We start from the raw sequence: 22,835 nt of genomic DNA, 5'->3' as shown, positions 1-22,835 counted from the left end.
GAGGCAAGGGCAGTGCGCGGAGCCCTCTGCCCCCACTCCCCCAAGGGCCACAGGGACATGGTGCCGTCTGCTTCCAGCAGCGGCGCGGGGCCCGTGGCGCCACGGGAGTGACAATCCTGCGGGACAGATCCAAAGCCCTGATGGGCCAGATCCAGCCCGCGGGCTGTACTTTGCTCACCCCTGAGCTACAGTGTCTCATCATGACACTACACAGGCTGCCTCCCACCTTTATTCCCCCCTCATTACTGAGATAACTTCTTTCTCCTCTGGCCCCTGACATCCATCAGCCCTGTAGCTCCCCCCCACAGCTCCTCAGGACCAGACCATAGGATCCCAGCAGTGAACCCGCCCAGGTCACCTCCACATAGTTGAGGTTGACTTTGCACTTAGCAGCTGTGTCTAGGAAGAGCTGGGAGTTCATTTCATCCAGGAGGATATACACAGGGACCCTGCGGGCAGCAGCATCCAGCACCTCACTCAGCAGATCCACATCTGTGAAAACATCCATCACTATAGCTACCACCTGTGGGAGAGAGAGTGAGATAAGGACAGTCAAATTTTAGGCCTGCCTGCGTCATCCCTGTATATGAGCATTCACTTGCAGCTGCTTACAGCACACTCCCTCCCACCCCAGCATCTGCCTCTGCTGTACTTGCTGCATTTCTTCCTCCTACCCTGACAGCACCTGCCCCGCTGGACCTGTTCTGTGCCCCACTCTGGCACCTGCCCCTTCTGGACTCACTTCATGTCCCTGGAGTAAGAAGTCTTACACTTTAAGGCCGGAAGGAATCATTAGGTCATCTAGGCCTGATTTACACCTACAACTCAGGTCGACCTAGCTACATCACTCAAAGCTATGAAAAAATTCATGCCCTGCATGACAGCTAGGTTGACCTAACCCCACTGTAGATGAGCTAGGTCGATGGAAGAATTCGTCCATTGCCCTAGCTACTCCCTCCTGAGGGGGTGGGTGGGTTTACTACTGCGATGGAAAACTCCTTATATCGCTGTAGTAAGTGTCTGTGCTACAGCAGCATAGCGTGTAGTACTTGTAGTGTAGACATATCCCTAGTCTGATTTCCTGCATAACACAGGCCTGAGAATTTCACCATTACCCCCTATTGTCCATGATAATTTGGGTTGAATAAGCATATCTTCCAGCAAAGCATCCTGTCTTGATTTGAAACCATCGAGAGATGAAGAACCCAACACTTCCCTTGGTAACTTGTTCCAATGGCTAACCACCATCACTATTAAAAATGTGTGCCTTATTTCTAATCTTAATTTATCTTCAGCTTGCAGCCAATTTGCTAAATTAAAGCGACCTTTAATAGCTGTTTTTTTCTCCCCATTAAGATACTTCTACATCATAATCAAGTCACCTCTTAAACATCTTTTTGATAAGCTGAACAGATTGAGTCCTTTATCTCACTGTAAAGATTTTTTTTCCAGACTTGGAATCATTTTTGTGGTTCTTCTTTATATCTTCTCCACTTTTTCAACACCCTTTTTAAAATGTCGCCACTAAACCTGGATGCAGGATTCCAGTATTGGACTCATCAATGTAAAAGTCACTTCCCTACACCTATTCACTCTCTCCGTTTTATACATCTACAGTGTCTCAGTGAGAGCTCATGTTCAGTAGCCTCCACTGTGACCCCCTCAATCGTATTCAGGATTTACAACATTCCAAGATACAATTCCCCCATTCTGTAGATATTGCCTATATACTTTAAAGCTGGCAACGGGGGAGGTGTCTTTAAGCCATCTTTGGGCTCCTCATGTTCTGAGACCATGCAGAGTCCTGAGTAACCTCCGGTGTAGCATAGCCTCAGGGCTGCTCTAACTTATGCAGTTTCCTATGGCCTCTTGGTAGCAGAGAATAACTGTAGTATAGTGAATGCTGGCCATGCATCCAACACCCTCCCTTTCCCTCCCCATGCCAGGGACTGGGAGGAATGCCACTGCATTGCCTTTACACCAGCTCTACACAAACTAGGGAGGCCCCTGTATGAGGGAAGTCTCAGGCAGCTGTTTCCAGTCCGGTAAAGCCCCTTTCAATTGTCAGAGTGGCCTAAGGGGTCCTGAGTGTAATTTTGCACAGGGAATAGAAGAGGGAATCAGTGCAGAGCTGCTGCATCCTGCCCCATCTCCTTCAGCTCTGTTGGTTCCTGGCCTTTGTTCAATCTTACCTGTTGTGCAGCTCGGATCATCCTACGGGCTTCTTCCTTGATGCTGGGATTGTCTGGGGGTGGTGGCTGCACCAGAGTTGTTACCTCAGTACCCTTGAATCCAAAGACCATTGGCCAGCCCAGATCAAGCTCAGGGACAGCAAGGTCAGAATTCATAGGCCAATAAGTCCCAGAGGATCCGTCTATGTCACTGCCATGCATGGCATCTGTGCAGCTGCTCTCCTGGTTGGCATACTGGGGCTTCTGGAGATGCTGAGTGATGTGCTCTACCTCTGTGCTGCAGAGAAAGTCAGGGGCTCCTTCTTCATCCAGAAAACGATGATAATTCTCTTGCCCCTCCTCAGCTAGCACATCCAGAGCCAGCCGGTAATACTCCTTGTAATGGGGTGGCAAGTAGTTAGGGTCCAGGGGGTTGTCCCCCTGTGAGGAGCTCTGGGACCGGCGAGCCATGAGGGGCAGGGGAGCTGTAGGAAAGGAATAAAGAGCAGGGAGCTAATAGCCAATATTAACCATCACCCTCATCTCCATTGACACCTTCCTCCTCCCAAATGGGTATGTGTAGGGATCATGCATGGTAAAACAGTGAGAGACAGTGAACAGATGTCAGGTGCACTGGGTAGTAATTACCGTATATACAGCTTTTTTTGCATTATGTGAGGTAGCATATATCAGTGTTATAGTGGCTTGGAAACTGATCTCTTGGCAAGGAAATGGGATTGTATGGTCACCTACTAATGTGTTACTTTGACACATTAGCATATATTTGTTCAAAATTATGGTTGGGAGGAGGATGGTGTAAATTGGGAAGGTATGACGGTGAGTGATAAGGGATTATAAAGCAGGATTCCTTAGCTGTTCATTTTCAGGCTTTCTAAAGTTAGATTTTTTTTTTTAACAGTCTAGACTTTTTGTTAAAGAAAGTATAATTTGTCTGGGTATTAGCTGGATGTCAGTGAAACACACTATCAGTCTCTCTTTTAAATTAATTGTTTTGTGAAACTGCACTGGATGAAAGGGTACACACATACATCCTTGTGCACCTGTTCAAGTTCGTGGATCCTTTAAAACTGGGAACAATAGCCACCAGGGCCCATGATTAGGAGCCTACAGGAAGCTAGAAACAAGACATCCTGCCTCTGCGGGTAGGAGTAGCTGGCAAGAAGGACTTGGGTACATTCTAGTAGCTAGGAAGGGCTACTAAAGAGAAAGGTATGGTCTCTTCTCTCCCATCTGATGGGAGGTGGGAAAGCTCAGGTTAGTACCCAGCCTTCACACTTTATTTACTCTTCTTCTGAAACTTTTATTTAAGAATAAAGCCAGACCTCAGGGCAGAGTCTTGGATTATGGTTGTTGGAAGCTTTTTTCCTACCTTCCTCACTGGTTAGTTGTCCATTAGCTTAGGTTCTCTTTAGTAATTTTCCCTGTTGTGTTTTTTTTTTTTTCCTCCTGTGCTCCTGAAATTGACATCAGGTTTCCTTTTTTTGCAGGCCTGCTTTGCCTTCTCTGCTCTAGCCTAACTGTAGGGAGGTGGTGGTTTGTTGATGTTGTGAGTTACATTAGGACTTTACTTGATGTTGGAGTCTGTGTAATTCACACACACTTTTGTCTGTCTGGGTCACAATTTCTGCTGATGGTTAGAAGATCCTAAATTTAAGTCCCTTGTTTATCTTTATGGTACGGGGCAGCTATCTTAATCATAGTATAGACTAGTTTGGTGTGTAGTGGTGTGTGTGTGCATTATCTCTGTCTCTTAGTATGTGGGTGTATGGAATGTTGTCTTGCTGTCTGCCTTGTATATGGTATAGCTGTATCTTTGAGTCTGAGAGAGCGGTGTTGTGTGTGTGTGTGTGTGGTCTTGCTTGTGCTTTGGGTTGGGACAAAAAGCTTCGAAATGTAACTAAAAAGCAACTAAACTAGTGACATGCCTATGTGTGCTGCAGAGCATCTGGAACCTGACTCTGAGAGGGTGGAACTAGCCCATGATTCTCACTGGTGCATTAACTCCCAGCCCCACTGTTCCAAGGGCCCTGTCAATGGCCAGTAGAGAACGCTCTGTAATAAGAGAAGAGTAAAAAGGGCCTGGGCCACCCACCCAATCAGAGACACCCTTGTAGCTGAGGTAAGTACTGTGGGAGTTTTGGCTGCCCTCCCTTTCTCCTAAGGGAGAGGGATCCCATGCTGCTCATAAAGGGTGGGGTGGGGTGGGGTGTTTCAGATCTGCTGCTCCTGGAGGGAGAGGAGATTGGGGACCCAGAGTATAGCTCTTGCCAATCTGGGAAAGGTGAGGGGACCCTTATGACCATAAGAGTGGGGCTATAGTGCTGCAGGGATGAAGCCACAGGGAACTCTGTCGTGGTGTTTCTAGGCCTCACGATTGCCTAATCCAGTGCTGGGTGTCTCTCTTGTGTTTTGTGTATGCTGGGGATGTCCTCTTACTGTCACGTGTGCAGATGTCAATGGCTGGATGAGAGTGGCTAGAATGTTATATGTCCTAGACAGACTTTGGGGGAGGGCAGAAAAAACTATTCTGATCATCTAGACTGAACTTCAGCTTAATAAAGGCCAGAGAACTTCACCCAGGGATTCCTGCGTCAAGCCAAATAACTCCTGGCTGGGGTAGAGCAACTCTTCTAGAAAGATCCAGTCTAGATTTACAGATTCCAGGTGATGGAGAATTACCCACAGCCTTTGGTAAATTGTTCTGATGGTTAATTACCCCCAATGTTAGGTCGGGACACTGGACAAACAAGCAAAGGCTCCGCGCCCCCGCCCCCCTGCCCCGACTCCGCCCACCCTTCCCCCATTGGATCCCTCCGCAAATCCCTGCCCCCATGCCCACTCCCTCACTGCCCCATTGGCTCCCTCCCCAAATCCCTGCCTCTTCCCCAAGCATACCATTCCTCCTCCCTCCACAAGCACTGGAGGGAGGCCGGGAGACGCAGGGGATCGCGGGGCCGGGGTGAGTGTGAGTCCGGCCTGGCCCCGAGCGCATGCAGGACTCGGGCGGGGCGGTACCTGGAGGGAGAGTAGGGGGGTTCTCCCCACCTGGGCAGCAGGAGTCGGGAGCAGCTGCTGCTGCAGCTCCCACTGCCGCTGCGGGAGGAAGCGGCCAAGCACGTGGCGCTCGGCGGCTATGGCTCTGGTGCCCGGGCCCGAACCCCCCGAGCCCGGGCCTGCTGTGGGGACCCAGCGTGCATGCTGCACGCACCCAGCCCCTGGCCAGTTGCATCTGGGCTGGCTGCCCAGCTGGTGCAATCCCGTGGGCGGCGGCATCGGCAGCCCTGTTTGTTCCCCTGCGGGACCCGAGCGGGACAGGAGGGCTGGGACCTGCTGCCCCCACTCTGGGGCCGCCCGTGGGATTGCACCAGCTGGGCAGCCAGCCCAGACGCGACTGGCCAGGGGCTGGGCGCGCGCAGCGTGCGCGCTGGGTCGCCACAGCAGGCCCGGGCTCGGGGGGTTCGCGGGCGCCAGAGCCACAGCTGCCAAGCACCACGTGCTTGGCCGCTTCCTCCCCCCGCAGCAGTGGGAGCTGCAGCAGCTGCTGCTCCCAAGTCCTGCTGCCCAGGTGGGGAGAACAGCCGCCACCGGCCCTGTGGGCTGCCCTCCTACTCTCCCTCCAGGTACCGCCCAAGTCCTGCCTGTGCTTGGGGCCAGGCCGGACTCACTCACCACGGCCCCGCGCTCCCCCTGCGTCTCCCAGGCCTCCCTCCAGCACTTGCGGAGGGAAGAGGAATGGTTGGGGGCAGGGGGTGTTGTTTTTTTTTGCTCTGCCGCTGTTTTTTTTTTCCCTCTGCCCCTCCCCCCACCCCCGCATCCCGCTATTTGACCTGGATGATCTGGTCACCCTAGTTCCATTGGCACTTCATCTTCTCCTGACTGATTGTGCTGGGGGCTCTGCCTGTCTCCAGCACTCCGGACCCTCAGCTATCACCACCACCTGGAACCCCCGATCGATTCAAGCTTCACGGAGTGGTGAGAACCCATCTCTCTCTCTCTCGGTATAGCCTTCTGACCCTGACTTGTGTGATCAGTTATAGTTTTCTAAACCTGACTTTTATAATCAAATTTAAGTTAGATTTAATATTATCACTGTTGTTTGTTTGGCTCCCCTATGGTTATTACCTGGCAATAAATAACTTCCATGGTTAAGCTAGTTGCTTCTCTCTCTCTCTCCCCCGCCTTGTGCGTGTTTTTTGGCTTCCTCATTTGGTCTGCAGCAACGCTCCTCGTACCGAAGCTAAAGATCCCTGCAGTGCCCAAAAATCCTGTGGGGTTTGCTCATCAAGTGGGCTACTGCCTGAACAATTGTAATGTGAAAGTGGGGATAGTGACGTGCTGAACCTGGGATAGATGAGAGTGGCAGACTGAAAGTGCTGCTTGACCCAGCCTGCTCAGGCACGCTCTATTCCGGTGCGGTGCCCATGGCAGATGAGGGTGATAGCTTGGAAATGCTGCTCAACCCGGCCTACTGAGTCCAGGGACATATAAGGGGTCAGATTGGGAGTGCTGATTAACCCGGTGCTCTCAGAAGCGCTCTGTTAATGTGTGTGTGTGTGGGTGTTCGTCTGATTCTGGGGCTGGAAGAACCCAGCCTGGGGAGCCTAGGTCCTGCAGGATAGCTCCATTGGGAGGGAACTTGCAGCAGGGAGAAGTAGAGCTCCGTATGAGAACACAAGTGACACAAGCAGTACAAACACCCCACGCCCCCCCGAAGAGTAACCCTAATAAATGAACATACCCCAAAGTAATGGGCAAAATTGGTAACACTTAAAAATCTGCCTCTTATTTCTAGTCTGAATTTGTCTGGCTTTAGGTGCCAACTATTGGATTTCTTTCTGCCTTTTTCTGCAAAATTAAAGAGCTCTCTACTAAAAGAAATTTCTTCATCCTGAAGGCACTTGTTAGACAATGATCAAGTCAACTCTTAGCCTTCTCTTGGATAAACTAATAGTGAGCTTCTTCAGTGTCTCAGTATAGGAGATGTCCTCCAGACCTCATATTGTTCTTGTGCCTCTTTTCTGAACCCTCTCTATTTTTCAACATCTCTTTTGAAGTGTTGACATCAGAACTGAACACAGTATTCCATAAATGTTCTCACTAATGCCATCTACAGAGGCAACATCACTTCTCAACTCCCCTTGATATTTCCCTCCTTATACATCCAAGGCTTGTTTCACTCACTTAGCTACAGCATTCCACTGTACACTCATGTTCATTTTGTTATCTGTTATGACACTAAATCCTATTCAATGTTGCTGCATTCCAGGATATAGTCCCTGTCTTGTGTGACCTACATTCTTTGTTCCTAGACTTATGACTTTGCATTTGACTGTATTAAATGCATGCTCAAATGAGCCCAACTTACCAAGTGATGCAGGTAGCTCTGTGCAACTCACCCACACCCATCCATATTTATCACTTCACTAATTTTTGTCATCTGTAAATTTTACCAGCAATCAGGGCCGGCTCCAGGGTTTTTGCCGCCCCAAGCAGCAAAAAAACAAAAAACAAAAAAAAAAAGCCGTGATCGCGATCAGCTCTACTGCTGCTGCTTCAGTCTTCGGCGGCAATTCAGCGGCTGGTCCTTCGCTCTGAGAGGGAGTGAGGGACCCGCCACCGAAGAGCTGGACATGCCGCCCCTCTCCGTTGGCCGCCCCAAGCACCTGCTTGCTGGGCTGGTGCCTGGAGCCGGCCCTGCCAGCAATGTAGGAGCCGGAGGGGGGGACATGCTACTTCTTCCAGGAGCCATGTGTTGCCACAGCATGCGCAGAGCGGGGCAAGCCCCCAACCCTGCTCCCCGGCAGGAGCTCAAGGGCCAGATTAAAAGGTCTGATGGGCTGTAGTTTGCCCACCCCTGCTCTAAATCATTGATACTGAATAGCATTGGGCACGGAACAGATTCCTGCAAGACCCCCTCTAGAAACAAATCCTCGTGGCTGATAATTCCCCATTTACAATTTTTTTCAATTTATCAGTTTACTCGTTTTTAATACGGTTGTGTCATCCAGATGTCACTGTCATGTCATAGAATATCAGGGTTGGAAGGGACCTCAGGAGGTCATCTAGTCCAACCCCCTACTCATAGCAGGACTAATCCCCAACTAAATCATCCCAGCCAGGGCTTTGTCAAGCCTGACCTTAAAAACCTCTAAGAAAGGAGATTCCACCACCTCCCTAGGTAACCCATTCCAGTGCTTCACCACCTTCCTAGTGAAAAAGTTTTTTCTAATATCCAACATAAACCTCCCCCACTGCATCTTGAGACCATTGCTCCTTGTTCTGCCATCTGGTACCACTGAGAACATGGAACCCTCTTTGGAACCCCCTTTCAGGTACTTGAAAGCAGCTATCAAATCCCTCCTCATTCTTCTCTTCTGCAGACTAAACAATCCCAGTTCCCTCAGCCTCTCCTCATAAGTTGTGCTCCAGCCCCCTAATCATTTTTGTTGCCCTCCGCTGGACTCTTTACAATTTTTCCCATCCTTCTTGTAGTGTGGGGCCCAAAACTGGACACAGTACTCCAGATGAGGCCTCACCAATGTTGAATAGAGGGGAATGATCACGTCCCTCGATCTGCTGGCAGTGCCCCATCTTATACAGCCCAAAATGCCATTAGCCTTCTTGGCAAGAAGGACACACACAGTTAACTCATATCCAGCTTCTCATCCATCGTAACCCCTAGGTCCTTTTCTGCAGAACTGCTGCCTAGCCATTCGGTCCCTAGTCTGTAGCAGTGCATGGGATTCTTCCATCCTAAGTGCAGGACTCTGTACTTGTTCTTGTTGAACCTCATCAGATTTCTTTTGGCCCAATCCTCTAATTTGTCTAGGTTCCCTGTATCCTATCCCTACCCTCCAGCGTATCTACCACTCCTCCCAGTTCAGTGTCATCTGCAAACTTGCTGAGGGTGCAGTCCACACCATCCTCCAGATCATTAATGAAAATATTGAACAAAACCGGCCGCAGGACCAACCCTTGGGGCACTCTGCTTGATACCAGCTGCCAACTAGACATAGAGCCATTGATCACTAATCACTGAGCCCGACGATCTAGCCAGCTTTCTATCCACCTTATAGTCCATTCATCCAGACCATACTTCTTTAACTTGTTAGCAAGAATACTGTGGGATACCATATCAAAAGTTTTCCTAAAGTCAAGGAATAACACATCCACTGCTTTCCCCTCATCCACAGAGCCATCCATCATGGGAGCATCATCTTCACTTTGTCACAAATGGCTCAGGTATGCATGTTATCTAATGGGTCTCTGGAGTGTTTTACTGTCAGGTTTGTGTGTGTGAGGAGGGTATCTTGCTCTGCGTTTCTTCCAGTCTGACTGAGGCTATGTCCTCACTACAGGGGGGCAGGGGGGGAGGATGGTGTCGATTTAAGATATGCAAATTCAGCTACGTGAATAGCGTAGCTGAATTCGACGTAACGGAGCCGACTTACCCCGCTGTGAGGACGGCGGCAAAGCGACCTTTGCGGCTCCCCTGTCGACGGCGCTTACTCCTACTTCCACTGCTGGAGTAGAAGCGTCAATTCGGGTAATCGACTGTCGCGTCCCAACGAGACGCGATAATTCGATTCCCGAGAGATCGATTTCTACCCGCCGATTCAGGCGGGTAGTGTAGACCTGCCCTTAGAGCAGCAAGTAGTGTGTCAAGTTGGCTGGGGCCGGTTGTCAGCGATGGGGCATTGGTTTGCGAGGGGAGATAGAACTAACTCTCTACTTGTGACATATTGTATAAGTGTTGCCTGGCTATTACTTGGTCTATTTCTGTCAATCTTGTCTCTAGGACAGGGGATGGTCTTTACTCTGTGCCGCACACAGCATACTGGGGCCTTGACTGGGACCTCTGGAGTACAAATAATCTGTAGAATGGCGCTGTCCTTCACTGTATGTCTATGCAATAGGAGAGTGTCCCCTCTTGCTGCATGTACACTGGATACTGTACTGCTGGCCTCAGCTGTTATTAATGCAGGATGACTGCTCTGTCCTGTAGGGTTGGTGGAGGCTGAATGCAGGGTGTGATGCTGGAGATCCTGGGGGAAGCTGCAAGCAGGAATGCGTCCCTGAGGCCGACAGAAAGCAGGTGTGTCAGCAAGGGAGTCAGAAAGCGGGTGTGTCAGCAAGGGAGTCAGCACTGGGACTGGCTGGTGCTGAAGTGACTTTCAGTTAAGCTGCTGTTTTCCATGCTGACAAGCTGGGCCTGTCTGCCGGGCCTGATGGCTGGGGGCACAGCAGGCCACCTCCAGCAACAGCAGGAACAGTCAAGGAAGCCTGGAAAAGATTCCTGAGCTGTTGGAAGGGGATGGCAGAAAGAGCCTGATTTTAACACACACCTCCTGGGTGTGGTGTTCTGTCCCATCGAGTGGCACCAAGACCACTTAGAGAGAGAAAATGAGTCTGCTCTCCACCCTAGCTAAGAGCCAGTTGGTTTTTAGCTCATGCTGTAGAGGCTCATGCACTAAGCACCAGAGATCCCAGCCCAACCCTGCCCACTGATGACCGGGGTCTGTTGGTGTTACACTTGGACAGGTTTTTTTTAAATCAGAATGACATGTACAAAATCTGGACTTTGTTCCATTGCACTTTTGTCAAATGCTCTATAGAATGTGTCTGCAACCATCAAATTTCTCCCAGGTTTGTATTCAATTTACAAATCATACATTTGTAGCTGAAAAAATAATCTGTGTATTCTGGGGCAGGGGTGGGGGGTTGCCTGACCCCTTTTAGCACTGGCAATAAGTGGACTATGGTTTGTTTCACATAACACAGACCTCCCATAAATAAATATGTTAAACTTTTTATACCCATGGACTAAGGCCAAAGCTTCCTTCTCTATTTGAGCATATTAACACTCAGTTTTTGTTAATCTCCATGGTGCATAAATCACTGGTCTCCAATTGTGACCATACTGTCATGTGCCAATATCTTCCTTGGCAACATCTCGGGACAGCTTAGTTTTGTGCTTACTGTCATGGTACCTCAGAACTGGGTCCTCTAATTCAAGGATGGGCAAACTACGGCTCATGGGGCGCGTCCAGCCCATCAGACCTTTTAATTTGGCCCTTGAGCTCCCTCCAGGGAATGTGGTCAGGGGCTTGTCCCACTCCATGCATGCCATGGCTCCATGCAGCTCCCAGAAGCAGCAGCATGTCCTCCGTCCAGCTCCTACGCGCAGGGGCAGCTACAGGGCTCCGCATGCTGCCCCCGCCCCAAGCACCCTCCTCCCCTCCCCCCCCCGCCCCACAGCTCCCATTGGCCGGGAACCACAGACAATGGGAGCTGCAGGGGCAGCGCCTGCGGACAGGGCAGCGCGCAGAGCTGCCTGGCTGCACCTCCGCATAGGAGCCAGAGGGGGGGACGTGCCGCTGCTTCCAGGAGCTGCTTGAGGTAAGCGCTGCCCAGAGCCTGCACCCCTGACCTCCTCCCGCAGCCCTGATCCCCTCCTGCCCTCCAAATCCCTCGGTCCCAGCCCAGAGCACTCTCGTACACCCCAAAGCCCTCATCCCCAGCCCACCCCAGAGCCCGCACCCCCCAGCCAGAGCCCTCATCCCACCCCACACCCCAACCCTCACCGCAGCCCGGAGCCCCCTCCTGCATCCTGAACTCCTCATTTCTGGCCCCACCCCAGAGCCCGCACCCCCAGCCGGAGCCCACACCCCAACCCCCAATTTTGTGAGCATTCATTCCCTGCCATACAATTCCCATATCCAGATGTGGCCCTCAGGCCAAAAAGTTTGCCCACCTCTGCTCTAATTCCTTCAGTTTCGCTATATTAAGATTTGCATCCCATGTTCATTGGACAACTTTGCATAATACAGCTCAGGTTGCTGGTTCAGGCAGCTAAAGTAGGCACAAATTTCCATACATAGTTCAGGATTCTGAGGAATCTCTGTATTTCTTCCTTGTCTACTGGGGCAGGCATGTTGTTGATGGCCTCAACCTTGCTGTGTTAACTTCTCTCCCAGGTTTGTTATTTCTGTTGCACAGAATTTACATTTTTGTTCAGCCCATCAGCTCTAGACAAAGATGTGTGGAGCCTCTGGTCATACTCTTCTATTGTTTTGGATCCCCTACTCCACCCCCCTCCCCGATGAAAATGTCATCTATGTAAACCTCCATAGGATCAAAAAATTGTTGTATTTTTCTGGTGAAACACGCTGGGTGTTGAACATAACCCAAATGGCAGTCTGCAGAAAGACGGTTTCCCAAAGGGGGCATTGAATGTGCACAAACGTACTTTGTTTTTCCAGTGGGCCTTGCCAGAACCCTGCTGATGCATACCTCAAGAGTTTAACAATATATATATATCTATATATTTAGCATCAACCATCTTCTCCAAAATTTCTCCCCTTGTAGCTAGTGGAAAATGTTCCCTTTTTAACACGTTAAGAGCATTAATTATGGGATGGTTGGGCTCTTCCCCACCCCCACCCCTTTTTTTTTTTGTACTTTGAGATCTTCCCTATTCCCTGAGAAACATTTTCAAACTCTTCCTCAATTGTTTTGGTTCCCTGATCCTCCCTGAGTGCATCTTCTTGATGAGACCAATGGCTTGACATACTTTTAATCCAATAATAGGTACACTTTTCCCTGGTACTGTTACAAATTGGAAAAGAGAGACAAGGAGGGTGAGGTAATATCTTTTATTGGACCAACTTCTGGTGGGAGAGACAAGTCCAATAAAAATAAAAAATATTACCTCACCAACCTTATCTCTCTAATATCCTGGGACTGACATGGCTACAACTATACTACATACAAAATTGGAAAAGATACAGTTTGTTATTTACCTGTACATTTAGTTCACATACACACGTAGTGGGAATGAGCGCACCACCGTAAGCCCTGAAGTTACCTGCTACTGTAGCTTTATCTTCCAGTGACTAACAGTGTTTTTGGCAAGACACTGGCTTGTGTATCAGTGTACAACTTAAAAGTAATAAATGTCCCATTTGCTTCCAGGTTGACAGTCCATTCATCTGCTGCAATGGTCTCCATTGCTCCTATGAAGAATCCTCTGAGCTAATGGTGCTGTTGTCCTCTTTCCTCATGCTGTGCACTCTCTGCTAGTGCTTGCAAACTCTTAAAAAGTGATGTAAACCATTCACTTTTTGCCTTTGTTCCCACATTCCAGGCACAGTCTTAACTTGTACTTATTGCCACAGGGTATGCAGCACTATGTGCTGTTTTTGCTGGATTTAGACTGAGTTCTGTGTGCTTTTTTTCCTCCTCTCTCTCTCCCCCTCCTCCCCCCACTGCTCCCAACATGGTATTTTGGATTCTCAATCATAGCTGCAGTGTCGGAGCACTGTCCACTCTCCATAAGCGTCATTTTGTACTGGGCAACTTCTGTAGGTTGGCAAATTCTAAATACCCTGTCAAGGGTTAATTGTGGATCTTCTACTAGTCCCTGAGGTCACAGCTACACGGTACTAAAAAAACCAACCAGCAGCACTGAGTCTCAGAGCCCAGATCAGCTGACTTGGGCTCACAGGGCTCAGGCTGCAGTGTAGACATTTGTGTTCGGGCTGCACCTGGACTCTGGGACTCCCTCCCCTCATGGGAGCCTGGGTGCCAGACAAGCCTCGAAGGTCTAGGCTGCAGTTTTATTGTCCTGCAGCCCAAACCCTGGGAGCCTGAGTCACCCTGTGTGACTGTGCTATGGGTCTCTTATCACACTGTAGATGTACCTTGAGTATGTGTGGGTGGAGCGGGTTGTTTTGGTTTTTTTTGTTCCAGCATCAATCATAATCTGCTCCCTTATCAGGGACTCAATCTTGCCATTTTGGGGGGCTCTCATCTGAAGACAAAGAGCCAAATTCTTCTATAGTTTTACCCTCCTTTGGAACCTGTGATTAAAAACGTATATTTCAAATGTCTGTTACATGGAGTGCAGTACTTAAAATTCTGTACTACAGTTTCATACTTAGACTCCTCTGCCAGAGTTAACAGAAAACTATTAAATCCATCAAGTGCTTCAGAATCAGCCACTGTTAATAATAAGGCTACCTTACGACTGTCTTCCTCTTTGTTGGAACCTGTGCTTGCAGACAGAGTGAAGCCCTGCCTGAACTTCTTCCAGTTTTCTTTCACATTTTCAGAGTTTCAGCGCTGGTGGAACTTCTAACTGGTCCATTTTTCCCTCAGGGTATTTTCTTGATTTCTTTTTAGTCCTGGTACCATGTGATGTTCAATGATCACTCAGTGCTTAAGGTGCAAGAGATCTCATTTATTCTGTCTGATTCCAACTGGCTGTGCATTACAAGAGCTTCATGGTGCTCAACCCTTAGAAGCATGGAGCAAGAGTCTATGCATCACACTTGTCCAAGATGGGAACCTGATGTTTTGCTGCCATGGAATCTGGAACATCAGATGGAATTGCAGGGGCTATAAACACCTTCAGGAGCATACTGTTGTGCTCCTGCAATGAAACTATCCTAGCCCTTGACTCCAATCAAAAACTCATGCTTGGGGATGTCAGAGTGGAAGGGACAAATGTTTCTAGGTTTTTGGAGGCAAAGCACCAGAAAAATCAGATCAACATGCTCGGAGATTCTGTTACACCAAAGGATGCCAGATTTGTCAGACCAAAGGAGGCTCTGTACTGCTGGGGGTGTGTTTCTGGAAGGCGAGGGTTGTCATGTATCTACAAAATCTCTGCACAGGTACCTAGACATGGAAGAGTCATCTGACAGTGGGGTGCTTTTTAGACTTGCTGACAAAGCCATAACAAGAGTCAATGGGTGGAAGCTGAGGTTAGAAAAATTCAATCTTGAAATGACACAATTTCCTAGCAGTGTCATTAAACACTGGAACTACTTGTTGAGAAGGAGGTCAACTCACTACCATTTGGAGTTTTTAAACAAAATTAGCTATCTTTCTAAAAGATAAGCTTTAATCCACCTTCTGGGAGAAATTCTATGGCTGGGGAAGTGGGGGGAAGGTCAGGCTTGGTCGTCGCATTGGTTCCTTCAAGGGCTGTGGGAAGAATTGGAAACTCTGCATTGCCTCAACTTGCTCATAAGTCTTGCAACGCTTCATTAAGACAATGGGTAATAAAATCTCCAGCTTCAGTGCTTTATCTGGTCACCTGCAGGAGTCAGGAGGGAAAATCCCTCCCCAGATGTACAACTGGCCAGGTGTATTTTGGGTTTTTTCACCATCCTCATTAGATTGGCCACAGCTGGAGCTAGGATGCTGGACGAGGTGGACCAGTGCTCTAAGATGGTACAGAGAAACCTTTTTTTAGGTGCCTGGCTAGTGTGTCTTGCTTACATGCTCAGGGTCAATTTGATTGCCAAATTTGGGGTTGGGGAGGATTCCCACCCCACCCCACCCCCGTCAGATTGGCATGGACCTTTAGCATTTTTTTCCTGCTTCCTCTGCAGCAGGGGGCATAGATCATTTGCAGGGATCACCTGGGCATATCTCACAATCAACTCCCTCCCATTGCAGAAGCTTCTGGCATTGATGGTACCCTGGTCTCTCTTGTTCTCTGCCTGTGGCACACAATTGTTTAGCCTCTTGAGGATGAAATCTAATGGCTTGTGATACATAGGAGGTCAGACTAGATGAGCTAATGACCTTAAATGCCATGAAACTCTATCATCATCATCATCCTCCTTTTCACATCATCGGGTACATAAGGTAGATGTCAAAGAACACCAGCTGTCCCTATCCTGGGCTAATTTTTCCAGGTCTTCTGTATTCAGATGTAGTAATGCCACTTCAGCCATTATTATGCTACAGAGCATGGCTGTAGGTCGGTGTCTCATCAGTTGCCCTAGGATTGCCGAAGAAATGCTTTTTTAGGTAGCCTATTAACAGACATTCATAAAAGATGTCTCAAATATGTCCATCTCTTCTTCTGTACTACTTGTATTGTTATAGGTAGTTGGACCTCTTGGTTAGTTATTCTATCTATACATTTTATGTTGAATATTCTATGGATGGACTCATTCATTTTTCCAGGACTCTGCTCCATATAAGAGGACATTTAGGACTTTGCAGCTACAAAGTTTTTGCATTTTCTAATCACATTGGACTTCCATACTGTATGAAATTTTTGAAATACAACATTCGCTTTACATATTCTGGACCTTACAGCAAATGTGCAATCACCAGTATTGTGATTGATGCTACCCACAAGTAAATTTATTAATAGGTCTTCAAGGCATCACCTTCTTCCAAGTAGATAAAAGCATTGGTAGATAAACAAATTTTATAATTTCTGTCTTTGATTTATTGATATGACCTATTTGCAAGATCGTTCATCTCACTGCATTATCATCAACTGACTCATCTATAAGACAGATGTCATCTGAAAAATTTTAGTCTCCAAGCTTGTGATCTATCTTATCCATGCAATGCCAGTTTCCATAATGACATAAGTTGCTTGACAAAGTTAATAGCTGGAAACTATGGCATATAATGAAATGTATCTCTATTCTGTATAGCATCTTTCCTTGAAGCTGCCCATCCTCAGGTATTTTAGAGAGTTGTAGCTATTACTATTTACCAAGACAGCAAGAAACTTACATAATAAAGAGGTTTCAGAGTGGTAGCCATGTTAGTCTATATCAGCAAAAAGAATGAGGAGTATGTGTAGCACCTTAGAGACTACCAAATTTATTTGAGCATAAGCTTTTGAGGGCTAAAACCCACTTCATCGGATGCATGCAGTGGAAAATACAGTAGGAAGATATATATACACAGAACAGGAAAAATGGGTGTTGCCATACCAACTATCAGCAGGATTAAAAAAAAACTTTTGTAGTGATAATCAGGATGGTCCATCTCCAATAGTTGACAAGAAGCTGTGAGTAACAGTAGGGGGGAAAATTAGCATGGGGAAATAGCTTTTACTTTGTGAATGACCCATCCACTCCCAGTCTTTATTCAAGCCTAATTTCATGGTGTCCAGTTTGCAAATTAATTCCAATTCTGCAGTTTCTCATTAGAGTCTGGTTTTGAAGTTTTTTTTTGTTGGAGAATTGCGACTTTGAGGTCTGTAATTGAGCGACCAGGGAGGTTGAAGGGTTCTCCAACTGCTTTTTGAATGTTATAATTCTTGATGTCTGATTTGTGTCCATTTATTCTTTTGCGTAGAGACTGTCCGGTTTGGCCAATGTACATGGCAGAGGGGCATTGCTGGCACATGATGGCATACATCACATTGGTAGATGTGCAGGTGAATGAGTCTCTGATGGTGTGGCTGATGTGATTAGGTCCTATGATGGTGTCCCCTGAATAGATATGTGGACAGAGTTGGCAACGGGCTTTGTTGCAAGGATAGGTTCCGGGGTTAGTGTTTTTGTTGTGTGGTTGCTGTAAGTATTTGCTTCAGGTTGGGGGGCTGTCTGTAAGCGAGGACTGGCCTGTCTCCCAAGATCTGAGAGAGTGAGGGATCGTCCTTCAGGATAGGTTGTAGATCCTTGATGATGCGCTGGAGAGGTTTTAGTTGGGGCTGAAGGTGACGGCTAGTGGCATTCTGTTACTTTCTTTGTTGGGCCTGTCCTGTAGTAGGTGACTTCTGGGTACTCTTCTGGCTCTGTCAATCTGTTCCTTCACTTCAGCAGGTGGGTAATTGTAGTTGTAAGAATGCTTGATAGAGGTCCTGTAGTTGTTTGTCTCTGTCTGAGGGGTTGGAGCAAATGCGGTTGTATCTTAGTGCTTGGCTGTAGACAATGGATCATGTGGTGTGGTCTGGAATGGAAGCTGGAGGCATGTAGGTAAGTATAGCGGTCAATAGGTTTCCAGTATAGGGTGGTGTTTATGTGACCATCACTTATTAGCACTGTAGTGTCCAGGAAGTGGATCTCTTGTGTGGACTGGTCCAGGCTGAGGCTGATGATGGGATGGAAATTGTTGAAATCCTGGTGGAATTCCTCAAGGGCTTCTTTTCCATGGGTCCAGATGATGAAGATGTCATCAATGTAGCGCAAGTTGAGTAGGGGCGTTAGGTGACGAGAGCTGAGGAAGCGTTGTTCTAAGTCAGCCATAAAAATGTTGCCATACTGTGGGGCCATGCGGGTACCCATAGCAGTGCCGCTGACTGCTACTCCCCTACTGTTACTCAGCTTCTTGTCAACTGTTGGAAATGGGCCATCCTGATTATCACTACGAAATTTTTTTTTCTCCTGCTGATAATAGCCCCCCTTAATTGATTATTCTCATTATAGTTGGTATGGCAACATCCATTTTTCCTGTTCTCTGTGTATATATATCTTCCTACTGTATTTTCCACTGCATGCATCCAATGAAGTGGGTTTTAGCCCACGAAAGCTTATGCTCAAATAAATTTGTTAATAACAAAGAAGGTGGTGGGAGTCTCTTTTTGTGTGTAGCTCTGTCTGCTATGGAATTGGTTGGCAGCTTCCTTCACTTCCCTGAGCTGGAGCCAGAACCAGAGCAATTCCTTAATGAGGAATTCTTAGTCACTGTGAGACTGAGAAGACTGCTGTGTCTCTGCCTGCATCAATGTTCTGCTCTGAATGGGATTTGGTCACTTAATTCCTTTAGGCACCTTTTGAAAATCCTAGCCATAGTTCCTAAAAACCGGTGGAATCCCTATATGTTAACATCCAGAGCAGCCTTCCCACCCACCAATTTACAGGCCTTCCCACCCACCTAGCACATTTAGCTTTGTCACCTCCACAGTAATCACCTTTTGGCATCTTGTGTACTGCCATCTGCATTGCGTGCATTCCGTCCTTTACTTCACACTCATGCACAAGATGAACTGTGATCTCAAGGGACAATGTTATTTAATTGATGGACACACTTTCATCAGGCTATGTCACGCTTGTTTGATTTAGGGCAAGTCTACACTACGGTGCTACATCGGCGCAGCTGCACTGCTGTAGTGCATCTGGTGAAGACATGCTATCCTGATGGGAGAGTGTCTCCTGCCGACATAGCACTGGTGTGTAACTTGCATCACTCGGAGTGTGTGTCTTGCAACACAAGTTACATCAACTTAAGCGGTAGTGTAGACCAGCCCTTAGAGAAAGGCCTAGGAAGGCTGCATTGAACAGAAGTAACTAATGGATCTTAGCTTTTCAATTATGTTCTCTCTAACTGAGGAAATAATCTGATTAATTATGAAATTTCAAAAGTGGCTTGTGTCAGACTCTGTGCAGTTTGTGAGGCCTGTCTGTTAGCCAAAGGAACCCAAACCAAAATAGAGTAAAATTAAAAAAACAGCAGCAGCATTTTAAAAAGTTTGTACAAAACTTTAGTTTGTTAAATTTTAACTCAAAAAGGTCACTGGCAAATCCAGTTTTTGCTTGGTCAGTTAGTGGCTATACTGTGAAGACTAAATTCAATCACTAAAGTACAAAGTGGAACAGTTTTAGTCCTCTGAGCAGAAATGACACCCAGGGCCGACTCCAGGTTTTTTTGCCGCCCCAAACAAAACAAATAAACAAAAAAAGCGGGAGTGCCACCGCAGCAAAAAAAACCCAAACAAACCCAAAAGGGATGGAATGCTGCCCCTTGAAAAGCACCGTCCCAAGCACATGCTTGGGTCGTTGGTGCCTAGAGCCGGCCCTGATGGCACCACCTTAGCTCTGGAGTTGCTACCAACACCTTCATCATATTTTAAAAATAATCATATGAAGCCTGGACTTGCAGTTTATAAGCGTGCAGGTGAATTGTTCTATTTGGTTAGATTCTAAGACCTTTGGGATAGGGCAAGTTGCAAGTACGCATGTAACAAGTTGCAGATTCACCACCGCGGCGCCTCCTGCCAGTCACTCTAGGAATTAGCTCTCTCATAGCCGTGGAGCGCCCTCTGCGGGTGGTCTCCTTCCCGTTGCCTGCTCTGCTGTGCTGTCTGGGACCTGCGTTGCTCCCTGGCTTGCAGCCTCCTCTTCTGGACACAGCTCTCTGGCTGTGCCCCACTCTGTTTACCCCCTTCCAGGGGTTTCCGCAGTCCTGAGTCTGCACCTACCCTGGTGGCCTACTGCAGCCCCAAAGTCTAGCCCCTTGCCTGAGGGGCCAGCCACAGTCTGTATCGGGCCACGCTCCTCCACGGCCAGGTGCAGTGTAAGGGGGGAGGGAGGGAACCAGGCCTGCCTAATACTCTGGGTCCTGGCCCAGGAACCCTCTGGCAGCAGCCATGTCCTGCCCTTCTTCTCTCCCTTCTACTGCTCATGCTCCCTGGGCCACTTCCCTTTGGCCCTTGCACCTTCTTGGCCCTTTCTTTCAGGGGCCTCACCCTGGCAGGTATCATGCTGGAGCTTTCCCTCTGCTCCCGAGCCTGCCCAGCACTGCTCTATCTAGCGCAAGAGGGGAGGACTCCTGTCTCATGCTGAGAAAGAGGGACAATCAATGAGTTATCTTAAGTGCCTATACACAAATGCAAGAAGCCTGGGAAACAAGCAGGGAGAACTGGAAGTCCTGGCACAGTCAAGGAACTATGATGTGATTGGAATAACAGAGACTTGGTGGGATAACTCACATGACTGGAGTACTGTCATGGATGGATATAAACTGTTCAGGAAGGACAGGCAGGGCAGAAAAGGTGGGGGAGTTGTGTTGTATGTAAGAGGAGTATGACTGCTCAGAGCTCCAGTATGAAATTGCAGAAAAACCTGAGAGTCTCTGGATAAAGTTGAGAAGTGTGAGCAACAAGGGTGATGTCGTGGTTGGAGTCTGCTATAGACCACCAGACCAGGGGGATAAGGTGGACGAGAGACTTTCTTCTGGCAACTAGCAGAAGTTGCTAGATCGCAGGCCCTGGTTCTCATGGGAGACTTTAATCACCCTTATATCTGCTGGGAGAGCAATACAGCGGTGCACAGGCAATCCAGGAAATTTTTGGAAAGTGTAAGGGACAATTTCCTGGTGCAAGTGCTGGGGAACCAACTAGGGGCAGAGCTTTTCTTGACCTGCTGCTCACAAACAGGGAAGAACTAGTAGGGGAAGCAAAAGTGGGTGGGAACCTGGGAGGCAGTGACCCTGAGATGGTTGAGTTCAGGATCCTGACACAAGGAAGAAAGGAGAGCAGCAGAATACGGACCCTGGACTTCAGAAAAGCAGACTTCAACTCCCTCAGGGAACAGATGGGCAGGATCCCCTGGGAGAATAACATGAAGGGCAAAGGGGTCCAGGAGAGCTGGCTGTATTTTAAAGAATCCTTATTGAGGTTGCAGGAACAAACCATCCCGATGTGTAGAAAGAATAGTAAATATGGCAGGCGACCAGCTTGGCTAAACAGTAAAATCCTTGCTGATCTTAAACGCAAAAAAGAAGCTTACAAGAAGTGGAAGATTGGACAGATGACCAGGGAGGAGTATAAAAATATTGCTCAGGCATGCAGGAGTGAAATCAGGAAGGCCAAATCACACTTGGAGTTGCAATTAGCAAGAGATGTTAAGAGTAACAAGAAGGGTTTCTTCAGGTATGTTAGCAACAAGAAGAAAATCAAGGAAAGTGTGGGCCCCTTACTGAATGAGGGAGGCAACCTAGTGACAGAGGATGTGGAAAAAGCTAATGTACTCAATGATTTTTTTGCCTCTGTCTTCACGCACAAGGTCAGCTCCCAGATTGCTGCACTGGGCAGTACAGCATGGGGAGAAGGTGACCAGCCCTCTGTGGAGAAAGAAGTGGTTCGGGACTATTTAGAAAAACTGGACGTGCACAAGTCCATGGGGCCAGATGCGCTGCATCCGAGGGTGCTAAAGGAGTTGGCGGGTGAGATTGCAGAGCCATTAGCCATTATTTTTGAAAACTCATGGCGATCGGGGGAGGTCCCAGATGACTGGAAAAAGGCTAATGTAGTGCCCATCTTTAAAAAAGGGAAGAAGGAGGATCCGGGGAACTATAGGCCAGTCAGCCTCACCTCAGTCCCTGGAAAAATCATGGAACAGATCCTCAAGGAATCAATTATGAAACATTTAGAGGAGAGGAAAGTGATCAGGAACAGTCAGCATGGATTCACCAAGGGGAAGTCGTGCCTGACTAACCTAATTGCCTTCTATGATGAGATAACTGGCTCTGTGGATGAGGGGAAAGCAGTGGATGTGTTATTCCTTGACTTTAGCAAAGCTTTTGATACGGTCTCCCACAGTATTCTTGCCGCCAAGTTAAAGAAGTATGGGCTGGATGAATGGACTGTAAGGTGGATAGAAAGCTGGCTAGATCGTCGGGCTCAACGGGTAGTGATCAATGGCTCCATGTCTAGTTGGCAGCCGGTTTCAAGCGGAGTGCCCCAAGGGTCGGTCCTGGGGCCGGTTTTGTTTAATATCTTTATTAATGATCTGGAAGATGGTGTGGACTGCACTCTCAGCAAGTTTGCAGATGACACTAAACTAGGAGGCGTGGTAGATACACTAGAGGGTAGGGATCGGATACAGAGGGACCTAGCCAAATTAGAGGATTGGGCCGAAAAAAACCTGATGAGGTTCAACAAGGACAAGTGCAGAGTCCTGCACTTAGGACGGAAGAATCCCATGCACTGCTACAGACTAGGGACCGAATGGCTAAGTAGCAGTTCTGCAGAAAAGGACCTAGGGGTTACAGTGGACGAGAAGCTGGATATGAGTCAACAGTGTGCTCTTGTTGCCAAGAAGGCTAACGGCATTTTGGGCTGTATAAGTAGGGGCATTGCCAGCAGATCAAGGAACG

The 22,835-nt window shown here is 48.0% G+C and overlaps 1 protein-coding gene across 1 annotated transcript in view; it reads right to left on the bottom strand.

Annotated features, from left to right (window-relative positions):
* Positions 1 to 22,835, bottom strand: part of FAM83H (family with sequence similarity 83 member H) — a 55,320-nt gene that overhangs the window by 7,548 nt on the left and 24,937 nt on the right. The window contains exons 2-3 of the mRNA XM_034763814.1: positions 2,193 to 2,656; positions 359 to 523 (exon numbers count right to left, since the gene is read on the bottom strand). Of these exons, the coding sequence (XP_034619705.1) occupies positions 359 to 523; positions 2,193 to 2,642 (615 nt within the window). The 5' untranslated portion in view covers positions 2,643 to 2,656. The remainder of the gene's footprint in view (positions 1 to 358; positions 524 to 2,192; positions 2,657 to 22,835) is intronic.

Source organism: Trachemys scripta, chromosome 2 (genome assembly GCF_013100865.1).
Source record: "Trachemys scripta elegans isolate TJP31775 chromosome 2, CAS_Tse_1.0, whole genome shotgun sequence".
NCBI classification, from domain to species: domain Eukaryota; kingdom Metazoa; phylum Chordata; order Testudines; family Emydidae; genus Trachemys; species Trachemys scripta.
Note: the sequence above shows the minus strand (reverse complement) of the source record. Positions and strands in the feature narration are given on the sequence as shown.